This window comes from Gymnodraco acuticeps, unplaced genomic scaffold (genome assembly GCF_902827175.1).
Source record: "Gymnodraco acuticeps unplaced genomic scaffold, fGymAcu1.1, whole genome shotgun sequence".
In the NCBI taxonomy this organism is placed as follows: domain Eukaryota; kingdom Metazoa; phylum Chordata; class Actinopteri; order Perciformes; family Bathydraconidae; genus Gymnodraco; species Gymnodraco acuticeps.
The window spans coordinates 6,089,817-6,104,430 of NW_022992250.1; the positions used below are offsets into that span (position 1 = coordinate 6,089,817).

The 14,614-nt window shown below is 39.6% G+C and overlaps 2 protein-coding genes across 7 annotated transcripts; both read left to right on the top strand.

Annotated features, from left to right (window-relative positions):
* The first annotated feature begins 457 nt into the window (after positions 1-457).
* sumf2 (sulfatase modifying factor 2) lies at positions 458-5,100 on the top strand. 4 transcript variants are annotated; one of them, XR_004568125.1, is made up of 10 exons: positions 458-669; positions 758-905; positions 1,581-1,695; positions 1,797-1,841; positions 1,945-2,095; positions 2,712-2,767; positions 3,112-3,196; positions 3,331-3,472; positions 4,015-4,201; positions 4,403-5,100. XR_004568125.1 is itself a non-coding variant. In XM_034206726.1 (9 exons), exons 2-9 carry the CDS (start codon positions 769-771, stop codon positions 4,067-4,069), a joined length of 786 nt encoding a protein of 261 aa, XP_034062617.1. In that variant the 5' UTR covers positions 458-669; positions 727-768; the 3' UTR covers positions 4,070-4,345. The 4 variants fall into 4 exon arrangements, 3 of the variants coding, with proteins under 3 accessions (XP_034062617.1, XP_034062615.1, XP_034062616.1); XM_034206726.1 differs by lacking the exon at positions 4,403-5,100 and having other exon boundaries at positions 727-905; positions 4,015-4,345; XM_034206724.1 differs by lacking the exon at positions 4,403-5,100 and having other exon boundaries at positions 4,015-4,345.
* bicdl2l (bicaudal-D-related protein 2-like) lies at positions 4,118-12,343 on the top strand. 3 transcript variants are annotated; one of them, XM_034206721.1, is made up of 8 exons: positions 4,118-4,478; positions 6,080-7,110; positions 7,240-7,947; positions 8,631-8,750; positions 9,112-9,270; positions 10,408-10,490; positions 10,595-10,715; positions 11,660-12,343. In XM_034206721.1, exons 2-8 carry the CDS (start codon positions 7,072-7,074, stop codon positions 11,993-11,995), a joined length of 1,566 nt encoding a protein of 521 aa, XP_034062612.1. In that variant the 5' UTR covers positions 4,118-4,478; positions 6,080-7,071; the 3' UTR covers positions 11,996-12,343. The 3 variants fall into 3 exon arrangements, with proteins under 3 accessions (XP_034062612.1, XP_034062614.1, XP_034062613.1); XM_034206723.1 differs by having other exon boundaries at positions 7,243-7,947; XM_034206722.1 differs by lacking the exon at positions 4,118-4,478 and having other exon boundaries at positions 5,484-7,110.
* The last annotated feature ends 2,271 nt before the right edge of the window (positions 12,344-14,614 follow it).

The window sequence follows — 14,614 nt, forward strand, 5'->3', positions numbered from 1 at the left end:
CGGGGACAAGAGAAAAATGCCATTTTAGGGGATGTTCGAGAGCTATTTGATCATTTAAATAATATTTTGAAACCACTTTTTCTACAACTTGATATACATTTGGTCTCAAGACAAGTATGTTTAACACAACAAGTGCATGTTTTAGCTTTTTGGGCATGGATTATTAGATTTTTTTATATGGGGGACATGAAATGTCCTCCAATTCTGGAATGACCCTTATATAACAAGTGTGTAAAATACAGTATAATGTCACTTCAGTTACAAGTGAAATAACAAATAATATATCACTATTCGTGGCTTTAGGGGTTCCGTTGATACCGTTAATTCCTCTAAAAACATTCATGATTCATGACAGGGAAAAGTAATACAAAACAAAATGAACTCTTGTGATTTGAGATTTTATAAAACGGCGGAACTTTTTATTTCCCACGGAACCTGTGTATCGTTGAACCCATTTCCGGTGCGACGTGGAAATGTGTCCGACAGAAATTTAACCATTATATCGAAGTTTGAGAAGTTCTGCTGCTTGTTTACTCTTTTAAACTCGTATCTGTATAAAACGCTATGTATATGCTTAATGGTAAATCACTGTAAGGTAAAACTAGCTTGTCAAAATGAACGCCAAAGTATTATTCGTCATATCTGCGGTCTTTTCACTGGCAGCTGCGGGTAAGAAATCACATTTCTGAACAAACTAAAACATAAATGATATTAATATTGAATCAGCACAATGGACATGTTTCCTCCCGACATACAGCAGCGGGTGAGATGGTGAATATATCCAAAGGAAAGATGGTCATGGGAACCAGTGCAGCTGATGGGAGAGATGGAGAGGCGCCCGTCAAGGAGGTTAAAGTGAAGCCCTTTAAAATGGACAAATACCCGGTGACAAATACTGATTTCAGGTAAGACAACTTGAAATATTATATCAAGGTGTCCTATAATCAGTGTTGGAAGAAGTACTCAAATACTTTAATAAAGTGTACAAATACTATGGCCTTACAAGTAAAAGTCCTGATTGCAAAGCATCAAAATATACTTAAAATTAACTAAAAGTACTCATTCTGCAAAATGTCCCATTTCTGAATAATATAGTACGTAAGTATTATCAGCTAAGTGTACTTCAAGTATCAAAGTAAAAGTACTTGTTATGCACGACGGATCTTTTGAAAGTGTTATATTATTATGGTTATTATATCCATGTAAGAGCATTTTAGTGTTGTAGTTTGTCAACGTGGACCAAATGAAGGTACTATAAATAATGTGTAGATAGATATAGCAGTACAGTACTGCATTATACCACATCAGTTTATCATTTGTTTTTATATGTACAGAGCAACTAGTAACTGAGTGTTATAATAAATGTAGTGGAGTAAAAAGTACAATGTTTGCCTCTAAAATGTAGCAGAGCAGAAGTATAAAGTAGCATTGAAGGAAAACACTCAAGTAAAGTACAACTATGTCAAATAAGTACCTAAGTACAATACTTGAATACATGTACTTAGTAATTTTCGACCACAGCTCAGAATGAGTTAAAAATAATAAATCAAAGCCACTGACTTGGCCTTCATTCCCCACAGAGACTTTGTGAGAGCACAGAAGTACAAAACTGAAGCCGAGACGTTTGGTTGGAGTTTTGTGTTTCAAGACTTTGTGTCAGAAGAGCTGAAGAGCAAAGTCACACAGAAGATTGAGGTACTCGGATTTTGGAGTAAATTAAAACATCATTTTTAGTCTGACATGAACTGACCATCATTTAAAAATGAAGTTGATGTATATCTTTCCTTCCCATCCAGTCTGCTCCTTGGTGGCTGCCTATTGATCGGGTGTTTTGGAGACAGGTGAGGTGACGAATGAAACCTTATCCTTCCTTTGTATTTCAGTATTTATGCTAGAGTGCCTTCATTGTCTGCCTTTCAAGCCTTTGACCCCCCCACTGTTCAGCCTGCAGGACCTGGTTCAGGCATTCGGGAGCGTCTGAGCTTCCCTGTGGTCCAGGTGAGCTGGAACGATGCTCAGGCGTTCTGCCGCTGGAAGGGCAAGAGACTCCCTACTGAGGAGGAGTGGGAGTGGGCTGCACGAGGGGGGCTGCAAGGTAAACTCAGAGACAAGAAGAAATATTATACATGCCACCATATGTTTTTCTACAAGGGCTGTGTAGTCACGAGAATCTGCCAATGCGATACGTATCATGATACGTTGTTATGATTCAATATATAGTATTGCTTTACCGTCAGCGTGACCAATAAGTGGCCATGTCATCCTTTAATATAAGGACAATTACCACAGTATTAAAAACTAACCATCATATGCTTAAAGACTGAGTAAATAAGTTTACTTTTTGTGCAAGTAGTGGGATAATAATCTGTATTTATCCCAGTGCAAGTCACATAGAACATCATAGTTAAACTTGTTCTACAATCTGAGCCTGTAACTTCAAACTTTAGACATCAGGTGTGTTTTTGAGAATTGATACAGTATCTTATAAACATAACTCAAATTTTACACCCCTATATATTCTACTATTTCACACTTTGTTTGCATCTACTCTTGACTGACATCCTTGAGCCAGAGCTTGACTGATTTAAAGCTTCACAAGTCAAGAGCTACTGATGAGAAACTAGTTTTCATGACCCTCTTGTCAGCAATCAGTACCAGTGTTGTTTCATTGTTTGCAAACCCGTTAAACTTTCCTTCCTCTTGTGTCCCAGGTCGGATTTTCCCATGGGGAAACAAGTTCCAGGCCAACCGTACCAACCTGTGGCAGGTCAGCCAACGACAATAATGCATGTTAATGTGTGAGAGTTTTCCTTTAAATTCTGCAGATAGTTGTGACTTTATTGAGCTACAATTTCAGTTGCGACAAGTTTTAAACAATATAAGACCTTTCTAAATTAAATGAATGATTTATGATTTGACTAAAACGTAATTAACAGAAATACTAAGAATGTTGCAAAATGTGTTTGGTTTAACATACTCTTTAAATTAGTGAATGCCAACAGATATTGAAGATATATTGTCATGGTTTCTCCTAAAACATATGGTTATGTAATTGCTTGTGACATTTGTAAACACATGCCTTATAAGAACTTAAATATCTTTATGTTTTAGGGATCCTTTCCAGACGGAGACACGGCAGAGGACGGTTACCATGGCGTCTCTCCTGTCACAGCATTTCCTCCTCAGAACAGTTATGGTAACTCTCCCTGTTAAATTAACCTTATTGAGATTATACAAGATGAGAAGTGCTACATTGTCCCAGAGATGTCTTTTAATTTAAAACAATAGATGTGACAGAAAGGTTAAAACAGATGTTGATTCTTCCGGCAGGGCTGTATGACATGATGGGGAACACTTGGGAATGGACCTCCACACCCTTTCCTGCAGCACAGCCACATTTTGTCCTGCGAGGCGGCTCCTGGATCGACACGCTGGACGGCTCAGCCAATCATAAGGCGCGAATCACAACAAGGTATGTTTTATAAAATTTTAAATAAAATCATTTTTTAGTATGGCCTTCTGACTGATGTGTGTGTGTGTGTGTGTGTGTGTGTGTGTGTGTGTGTGTGTGTGTTGTGTGTGTGTGTGTGTGTGTGTGTGTGTGTGTGTGTGTGTGTGTGTGTGTGTGTGTGTGTGTGTGTGTGTGTGTGTGTGTGTGTGTGTGTGTGTGTGTGTGTGTGTGTGTGTGTGTGTGTGTGTGTGTGTGTGTGTGTGTGTGTGTGTGTGTGTGTGTGTGTGTGTGTGGGTGTGTGTGTGTGTGTGTGTGTGTGTGTGTGTGTGTGTGTGTGTGTGTGTGTGTGTGTGTGTGTGTGTGTGTGTGTGTGTGTGTGTGTGTGTGTGTGTGTGTGTGTGTGTGTGTGTGTGTGTGTGTGTGTGTGTGTGTGTGTGTGTGTGTGTGTGTGTGTGTGTGTGTGTGTGTGTGTGTGTGTGTGTGTGTGTGTGTGTGTGTGTGTGTGTGTGTGTGTGTGTGTGTGTGTGTGTGTGTGTGTGTGTGTGTGTGTGTGTGTGCTGCAGGATGGGCAACACTCCGGACTCTGCCTCTGACAACCTGGGATTCAGGTGTGCCTGATGATGATGGAGAGAAACAAGGGAAGAAAAAAGACAAAACTGAACTGTAGCAACACAGGAAATACAAAGTGAAGGATACAAAAGTTCTTAGGAATCAAACAGAGAAGAAGGAAAAAAACAAGGGACCAATCAGGTATCAATGACTTACAGTGAATTTTAATAAATGGTGATGGAGATAGGAGTGTAGAATCAAACTGTATTTCTCCTATGGAGAACTTAGCTTTTTTACAAAAAATAACATACCTTACATCCAAGAAATAAAAAAAATGGAAAGAAAGAAAAGTTTCTTGTAGCTTTTTTGCTATAACGTATGGATTTACTGGCTTGACTGCAGATTCTTGTTGCTCGTGGACTCATTTCACTGACTGGAGAAAGAGGACACTTCCTTTCACACGCTGGCGTCTGTTTTGGTGAGCATGTGACTGGAGAGTAAATGAGTCCATGGGATAAATCTCAGTGTCCTATAATCCTGTCTTTGTCTGTTTTCTTTCTCATCACAAGAGGACAGCTTAGTGGTTGTTTGGACTCAATCTGTTCAACCTCGCATATTTTTGTGTCTAAACTCCACTTTTATTTTAGTATCAAAGAACTGTGTAAAGCAAACAAATGGACCACTACTGATTACACAATCCAGAGTGTGTGGATTTAAATATGTTTTAGTGTTAATAGTTTGTTAGAATAATTTCATTGCCAACATCTTTTTTTAATTATATTTATATCAACAAATGTACCAGCATCTGTTATTGTAGTGTTTATTCCTTGGGCAAATCAGTGTTTTGGTTCTATTTGCCATTTTTACATAGACAACATTTTTATTGTGCCCAAAGAAACTTGTGCAAACTTGACTTAAAGTAGTTTCATAGATTCGTTCTCTTTTTGATACAATATCTTGCAGGATTTTGTATTTCTCTGTCTTGTTAATATCTATTCTTTACAATACTGAAACAAGAGAAAGTTTCCCACTGACTTTTTTTAAGTTCAACCTTTTTTTTTAGAATAAAATGGAAGTTATTGTAGATGATAGAAGAATAACAACAGTTTTACGTGTGTGTGTGTGTGTGTGTGTGTGTGTGTGTGTGTGTGTGTGTGTGTGTGTGTGTGTGTGTGTGTGTGTGTGTGTGTGTGTGTGTGTGTGTGTGTGTGTGTGTGTGTGTGTGTGTGTGTGTGTGTGTGTGTGTGTGTGTGTGTGTGTGTGTGTGTGTGTGTGTGTGTGTGTGTGTGTGTGTGTGTGTGTGTGTGTGTGTGTGTGTGTGTGTGTGTGTGTGTGTGTGTGTGTGTGTGTGTGTGTGTGTGTGTGTGTGTGTGTGTGTGTGTGTGTGTGTGTGTGTGTGTGTGTGTGTGTGTGTGTGTGTGTGGCAGAACAATATGTGGCCGTCTGAACAATGCCACTTATTTGCAGTATAATGACTCAACATAACGTTTGTTGTTGATCTTAAACCTTAAATTCAACTTGCATGTGAATAAAAGTAATAATATCCTCCTGGGCTACGGGGAAACAAAGACCAAGTATTCAGTTATAAAATGGGACGTGTTGATATGTCACTGCCTCGTCTCTGCTGATGAATCACAATATTTGTATTTTTGTATTTATATTTGTGCACTTACGAGGAATTTGATTCTTCTTTTTATTTGTTGCATCGCCCTCAATGTACCTACACAGAAATAGACGCAACTAGACACCAGCTGAACAAATAAAGGCAATAATAGACAGAATGAATAGATGGGTGTGAAATGAAATATCTATATACAAGTCCATTGCTAAGGAAACAAACAAGGATAGAAGGATGATTTATTGTCATGTAACAACACAGGGTTTGGAAACTCAAAGCAGTTCTATCATTCTGCTACATAAGAAAACCAAAAAACAAATTGCTATATTCTTGATGGAGCTTGGAGGAGTGTCACAGCTTGAGGAGAGAAGCTGCTCGGTAGTCTGGTCCTACTTCTGCTTCTCTTGCCAGACTGCAGCAGGATGGTTATTGTCCTTAATATCCTTTGGGCTTTTTCGCAGGAACCTTTTCACCCTAATATCGCTGAAGCTCGGTGGATGAGCACCAATGACAGACGGGCAGTTCTGATCACTCCCTGCAGAGCCCTCCTGTCCCAAGCACACCCCATGCCAGTTTGTATAGTTTCTGGTCAGGATGCTTTCTATTGATACTCCGTTAAAGTGAAGAATTTTACCTAAAATATTCTGCCAACTTTGTCAGGTTGTTTTGATGATTCCCAGAAACTTAAATCTGTTCAATAATAATACAAATAATAATACATTACATTTATAAAGTGCTTTTCCTGGTGCTCAAAGCGCTTACAATAGCTTCATGTCAGCTCCATAAATGTAAATAGGCTTGTGCTTTCAAGTTGACAAGTATCTTCTTGGTTTTGCATTGTTGTTGAAGTAGGTTGGTCTCTGAGTATACTTTATTATATTTTGTATTTTCTTTTCTCATTATGACGTCTCGTCTATTTTTGCATTCCGGCCAATCAGTGTTCTGTAAATTGTTAACTGTACAAGTAGTGCAGAGTAATACAACTATATACAGTAATGGATATACAACATGTACAATTTATATTGACAGTGACAGATGATCTACATGTTAAAAAAAATATATATATGCATGCTGGATATGTGTCACCAAAAAGTACCCTCTTAACTCAACAGGAAGGAAGGACTAATGGTGGTTTCCCCGAATAATTTCAACAGAAAAAATAATTCAGTGACTAAGAGAAGGAAGAAAAAAATGTAAGATAGAGATTCAATATCCTTTACTATCTCCAACCCTCTGCTCTGTATTTGCGTTGCTTAATAAAACAACGGTTTGAATCAGGTATCCTGCGTCAGGCCTTAATAATCTGAGTGGATAAAAAGGATCAAAAGACCTCCTCTATTTGTTCTCTATGCAGCTATGGTATGTTTGAACGTCATGTGTTTGTATAACCACTGAGAAGGAGCAAGAAACACACACGGCCGCCTGAAGCCACATCCTCCAGTGACATCACATCATGTCATGGCAAGAGACACACACCATTCAGGAAAAACTGGTTTGTAGACATTCTGTTTGTCACCCTCCCTCCTTTATTTTGGTTTTCCTCTTGCTCTTTGTTATTTATATTTAGTCTGACAGTATCGTCGGAGGGTGTAACTGACTTCTCCCTCTGACTTCTACCAAGCAGACCATGAACCATGCTCAGCCTTTCTCAGTCCTGAACGAGCGGCTGAGGCCTTCTTCTAACACCAGCACTCAGCTCTACTCCTCGCTGAACAGAATGGAGGACAGACAGATGGGCTCGCTCAGCCGCAGAAACCCATTTTACCGACCCACAGTCGTGCCAACAGAACCAAAAGCCTCCTTGATCCAAACAGAACCAAAAGCCTCCTTGATCCAAACAGAACCAAAAGCCTCCTTGATCCAAACAGAACCAGTAGCCTCCTTGATCCAAACAGAACCAAAAGCCTCCTTGATCCAAACAGAACCAAAAGCCTCCTTGATCCAAACAGAACCAGAAGCCTCCTTGACCCAAACAGAACCAGAAGACCCGGAGGAGCCTGAAAGCACCTCAGAGGACGGAGATCAGGTCTCTGATGAAGGGACTTTTGCAGACGTGTTGAAAAACTCCTTCCTTATCAATGAGTTAAACTTATCAGATTTTGGAGAAGATGAACCGGGTGATGAGGACAGAAGCGCCTCCTCTTTTGAGAAGGAAGACCAACCAGGGGAGCTGAACTCAGAGGGGACCGGGGACTCAGAGTCAGTGTCCTTGGACGATGAAGGCAGGAGACCTTTTCAGAGCAGCTACATAAATGGAGCTTTACCAGACCTGATCAACGGTGGCAGGCCGCTCAACAGGCGCCGGACACTGGGACACGTCTCAGACACGGTAGGATAACACATTTCATATACGCCTGTCTAATTGAATAAGAGAAAGGTTGTTGGTTTCCTGGTAAACATTCTTTGACAGTGCATGCATTTGAAATTCATACTTCAAGTCTTGTCAGACAACTAAACCTGTTATACTGGGAGGAGTCCCAACAGTCACAGAGGAGTTGACTAAACACAACAGCACATAATTAAAGATGAGAAGTTGTTCCCAAGAAATCAAAAACTACAACATAACTGATCAGAATCAGTGTGATGCTCTGACGTCAGATCACAGTTAACTTCTGTTTGCATAGAACTTTTATGATTTTACAGCAGAGGATGGCAGGGTTTGATTTGTGGTTATGAGTGTAACGATGGAAACAGTGTTGCTAGGAAATGCTTTATGCCTCTAACATAAAGTTCAAAACGTCCATTACTTATCTTGATGTGTCTTTGAGTTTCTATGAATGCAATCATTTGTGCATATTTGCAGTGTTTGCAAGTGATGAATAACTTCCGAGCCGGTACGACTAGATTTATTGTCCACAGTCTCACCCAGGAATCTAGATAAGCAGTATCTGTTTACACTGAGTAGAAATGTCACATGGTTGTACTTTCTGGGTGCGGGCCTTTAATGATCTAAACAGCAACATGTGGGGACTTGTAATAAATGTTCTGGTGTGATTTTTTAACTGTTTGCAGCTAAAAGAAGTGCGAAGAGAGGTGGAGCTGTCCCGGAGAAGAAGTATCAAGCTGAAGGCGCAGGTGGACAAACTCCAGGAGAGCAGAGAGGGGCCGGGATGGAGCCAGCACAGAGAGAAGGTGAAGCCCACACACAGCACCAGGGCGTCCTTTACATTAGTGGTTACCAAATTGGGGGCGCCAAAGATCGCAGGGGGGGCGCCAGGCCTCAGATGATTTGAGGCCAAATATCATATTTAGACTTTTTTTTTTTTTATATATCTTTTTTTTTTTACATATAATAACGCAATACATGATTGTCACTAAAAGCCTTGTCTCTACATTACAATAAAATATAAAAAATAATTGATTAATTAATTTGAATAACTTCCAACAGGAGTCATTTGGGGGGGCTCTCGGGGAAAAAGGTTGGGAACCCCTGCTTTACATCAACACAACTCTGCAGGTTTCTTATTAATATTTCTGTTTATTCCTACTCCAGGTCACAGAGGAGGTTCAGTCAATCCTGAAGCTGCTGCGTCAGCTCACAGAGTCCGAGTCCAGCCCACCTGAACCCCCCCGTGGGACAAACCGTCTAGATGCTTCTCTGGCCCAGCTGCAGACAGTAGCCTGCAAACTGGCATTGAGCCACAACAAACAGGTAGGGCAGCCCCCATTGAGATAAAGCTCCTCACCCTTATCACGTTACATAGCTATGATTTAGTTGATTGTAGGCTAGCTGGTATGTTATCTGGATGAATGTTTGCTTTGTACATACAAGGGAAACGATAAGGAAAGGTGACTAAGAAATCACTGAGTTTTGATTCTCAATTTCTATCAAAAATGTGGCTATACTAAAGAAATACTGCACCCCTAAAATGAATCTTGGTAAAACTATACTTCACCCTGTGTTGGCTTAAATACAAACTCCATGGTGATCAGAGGAAGAGCAACTTCTTAATGAATCTAAGTAAATGGGGGGTGCGTTCAACCACACCAAAACGATTTGAAAACTTCTGTGTACAAACTCTTACACTATGCAGTATAATCAAAGTTTAATTTATCCATTTGTATGCTAATTGATTCACAAACATTGCATGCATTCCAAAAAAGGTACTATTTACACCTATTTGCAGGTGCGCTACTTATCTGTGCAAGTACAGCTTATACATACTGTATGTGTTTTAAATATTAGGGTTTTGGCAGAAAGGCATGTGTTAAGATATATACATACAAAATTAGAATGAGATCATTCTACATTGATTACACCCCCCATTCCCTTCGATTCAACAAGAATGTACTAAATTCTCTGAGTGAGGTGTTCATTAACAAATACATAGAGGTTCAAAGAGATAGTGGCATCTTAAGTATTCACCTGCCAATTCCAGAAGACTCTTCAAAATGCAATTGGCAATGCAGCAAATAATTTATATCGTCAAGAAGGGAGTTAATGAACTACAAGCCTTAAATAATCCCTGAAGCGCGTTCATAGACTTCCCAGCTGACGCAGGAGGCACACATTCCCAGCAGATGAGGCACCTTCCTCATTGTTAAAGTGTCGCCGCTCAGCTATGTGGCCTGACAGGTTTACAAGTGACAGTTAACCTGATCTCAGCCATCTTTTACTGCATGGTAGAGAAATACACCAGTCTTTTTCTTCAGTTTTGTGACTGATGGTGCCATTATATAAAATTATTGTTAAAACATAAAAGAGAGTGAAGTCAGGGAGGTTAGAGGAAGATAATACAACATTGTGACAAAACTTAACCTATATCCCTTGTTTTTGTTCATTTTAAAGTTCAAATCTGGAAATGGAAAAGGATCAGAGGAAAGCGCTATCCTGCAGCAGGCGTTACGGGACAGAGACGACGCCATAGAGAAGTGAGTACACACACAAATGAATCCAGATTCAAGTGGAAAAATGGAAGCTGAAAAACATGAATCTATTTTGAGAAATGTGTCATTCTTTCGGTTCCGCTTTGCAGGAAAAAGGCGATGGAGGCCGAGCTGCTGCGAAGTAAAACGGACTTGATGTTGCTGAACAACCAGCTGCTGGAGGCCGTGCAGAAACGCCTGGAGCAGTCACTGGAGCTCGAGAACTGGAAGGTAAACACTACCAAGAGTTGGACAACAACAGCCAATAATATGCTAAGGGAAGACGTATCATGGAACAAATTGAGCCATGATGAGCAAATGGAAAGACACACATATCATTAGTGTTAAACATGTTACTATTAGGACTTCAAACATGTTCAGCTGTAAAATACACACAAAACAAACTGCAATTAATGTGCAATTAACACATTTCATTCAGTACATGCAGAGTGTGCAGGCGTTACTGCCAGCTGGTTTCCTGCCACAGTGATTTGGGCCCGGGCCCATGTGTTCAGTGCCTGGTGTTCTGCAGGGTTAAACGGTCAATCTGATACTACACTGCTCTGTGGTATCCAGTTTAACTTCCCTGTACACTTGGAGTACAAACAGATTTCAACTAGCCAACTCAAATATTGAAATAAACAAATAACTAAGAAAGTGTTAAATTAATACAATTATATTACCACTGTTACAATATTCATAAAGGTAAAATCCTTCTCTGGATGATTGGATTCCATTGTGTTTTTAATGTAAACCTACCAATAACTTAACCAAAATCAACTTTAAGAAAAGTAACCAAATCACATACAATTGTATGTCACATTATCCTATTGTTTTCTATTTAATAAAATACCATCTTTTTACTTCTCACACATTTGTTAAGGCATAATAGACAATAACTTCCTGAGGATCTTGTATGTCATACTTTACAATTCTTTTGACTTTTTCTTACCATACTTCTATTTTTGCCACAATCTTTTTTTAAACATAATATACAATTGACTCTTTATAACATACTATACTATTACTTTTTTAAATATTTAAATAACATACACAGCTACGACTTTTGGTATACAAACTTGAATGAGATACTTAACCATTTCTATGTAGATTTTAGGTTGTAGGTAAAGTCTGTATTCCTCGTGCTCTGACAGCCTGTGTTTGCTCTGTCTCAGGAGGACGTCCAGCAGATGCTCCACCAGCAGCTGCAGGCCCAGCAGCAGGCGGAGGCCCAGAAGAAGCCCTCCCGCCTGGGCATCCTGAGGAGGAGCAACAAACCACCCATCCAGCGGCCGAACAACTTCCCCATGTCTACGCCCGTCCCTCCCACAACCAACTCCAAACAAATCTTCGTCCCCAGATCTGGCGTTTCCACGGCTCCCAGCACGCCGCCCCCCCTACGCCACTGGATGGACAAGCTGAGGAGGCCGAAGAGCAGCCGCCATGAGCCGGACGCAGTGGAGCCGCAGCCCGAGGGCGACAAAGGTTTCCAGGTTGTTTCACTTGATTAAAACAGGGATGACTTTCTACTGTACTTTCATTCTGATGCTCAAAATGTGTGGCTTATCATCACTGTTGTATGAAAACATGCTTTGGATCTTTGAGTCATGTATGTATAAAATGTAAATGTGATCATAAACGAGCCATGTCATTGATAATATTGTAACACTTAAATGCTTTACTCTTAATTTCCTGAATATCCTTGTTATTTTGTAAATACATCTATTTCTTAAGCAAAGGCTCCTCCAAACCTGCTGCCGAGTCAAACTGCAGTTTATTTGCCACCTCATCACTTTAAATGCTGCATTGTCTGCACTTTAGCTAGTTGCATTTTCAAGATTAAAGGAAAAAAAGAAACACTTTGTTGCAGATTTGTCATTTTATTGTAGGATTTGAGTCTGTACACTTTCAATAATATATATATAGACTTTATGCTTCATGCGTCTGTTTGTTGCCCAAAAGTGGTACAGTCTAGAATAGATCAGTGGTTCCCAAACGGTGTGCCGTGGGATTTTGTGACAACCATACGTTATTATTGCAATACACAATTACACAAAAATAATTATTTTTTAATTTACTATATCAGTACTTTGTATGTTTATATGTACGTAATGTGCGCGACTTGCGTGTCCACATCTCCACGTGCAGTGCTGCATAAACATGGCTGAGTCAGCGATAACTTTCCAGGGGTGGAGGTATGCCCATTATTTTGAGTTTGTCCGAAGAATAGACAGGAATGTGACGGTGAGGTGCAAACTGTGTCCAGGCCAGAAGCTGTTATCCACTGCTGGAAACACCACGTCAAACCTCAACAAACACCTGCAAAGAACACATGCTTTTTTGTTTCACGTAGTCTGTTCTTCTTCTCTGTTTTCCGGTTGTTGCCTGTTTTGAATGACAAATACACACTACCGCCGCCTGCTGGTAAGGAAAGTTATTGCCACTCACGCATGCGCAGTTCGTACGTGCTCGGCGAGTCAAGTAACGAGTTACTTTATGTAGATAGTAAAGAAGTAGTGTAATACATTACTTTAAAAAAAAAGTAATATGTAATATATTACATTTTTTTAGTAACGACCCCATCTCTGGAGTTGCCGTTCTTTACATGAAGAACAGGATGTCACGGCTCTCTGTTGAACAGGACTTGCGAGTGGCCCTCTCCTCAGTGCCACCAAGGATTAAAACATTCTGCGCGCCCCGACAGGCACATGTATCTCACTAATTTGTAAATCGGCAAAAAATATTTCCAATAGCACATGTCTCAATGCTGATTGCTGAAATGTTACATTTATAATTTGTAGTTCAGGACCATGGACAATGCAGCGTCCTTGCATTGACAGTTCTCTGTGCTGAATTTCTGCTGAGTTTCCTTTGCCTCATTTTTAATGTTGTGACCTGTCTGGTTTAAATGAGTGTGTTGCTGCTTTGATGAAGCCTAATTTGATAAAGTTTCAAATTAATTTCTGAAATATTTCGTTAATAAATATTTCATGAGTAATATAGTTGTCTTTGTCACATTTTATTTGGCATTAGTAAATAATTATGCACATTTACAGATATTTTACATGATATGAGTGATAACACGTGTTATAAGGGCTATTTTGCACAATAGGTGTGCCTTGAGATTTTTACTTGTCCTTTGGTGTGCCTTGGGCACAACAAGTTTGGGAACCACTGGTCTAGATAATGTCATATTTTAAATAAATGTGGACAAGGAGTATATATATATATATATATATATATATACACTCCTTGTCCACATTTATTACAAGGAGCATATATATATATATATATATATATATATACTCCTTGTCCACATTTATTTAAAATATGACATTATCTAGACTGTACCACTTTTGGGCAACAAACAGACGCATGAAGCACAAAGTTACACCTGATGACAAGAGAAAAGGCATGCTCGAAGTAAAACAATATACAATCCTGCAGATGATTACAGTCTTCAAACTTTTCAATGTGATTACATGAATTCACTTTTATATTGTTGACACAGAGTTCCCTCTTAAAAGATCTTTGTCCAACAGTAAAGCTACAGAAGCTGAAGCAGGGCCCGATTCAAAGGTCAGGGGACCCCCTCCTCGACAATCTATTCATATTGTGCAACAGGAAAACTCTGTCCTGGTTGAGGAGGAAGAGGGGGGGCTCTCTTCTAACTGGAGCTTTGTAAAAGGAACCAAATGAGGAGAGTTTCACTTAAATAAATTCTGATTATTTTCTGACTTCTGTTTTCACATCAAACGGACATAAAACACTGATTTAAACATCTAGCGGAATGAAGGGACATCGGTTACGATCCTTGTGAGAGAATTCACACAAAACTGGCAAACCAGCTGCCAATCTAAAGTCTGCTAGTTGTAATTGTAGAATAAAATATTTTGTATTTCTTACCAAGTTTTAGAGAAATAGAGAAAAGCAGCTTTTGACAAAAGAGGCACAGATTTACAACACCCTATTCATTAAGATGGCAGTTTCACTACTGGACCATAACGCTCAAACCCATGAAAACAGAACTTATATTAACACTAGTACGATTAGATAACATACATTGCTGCAGCATATATTTGTAAGATACCCATTTAGCGCCTTGGCTGTAAAGATGAGCGAGACACGGA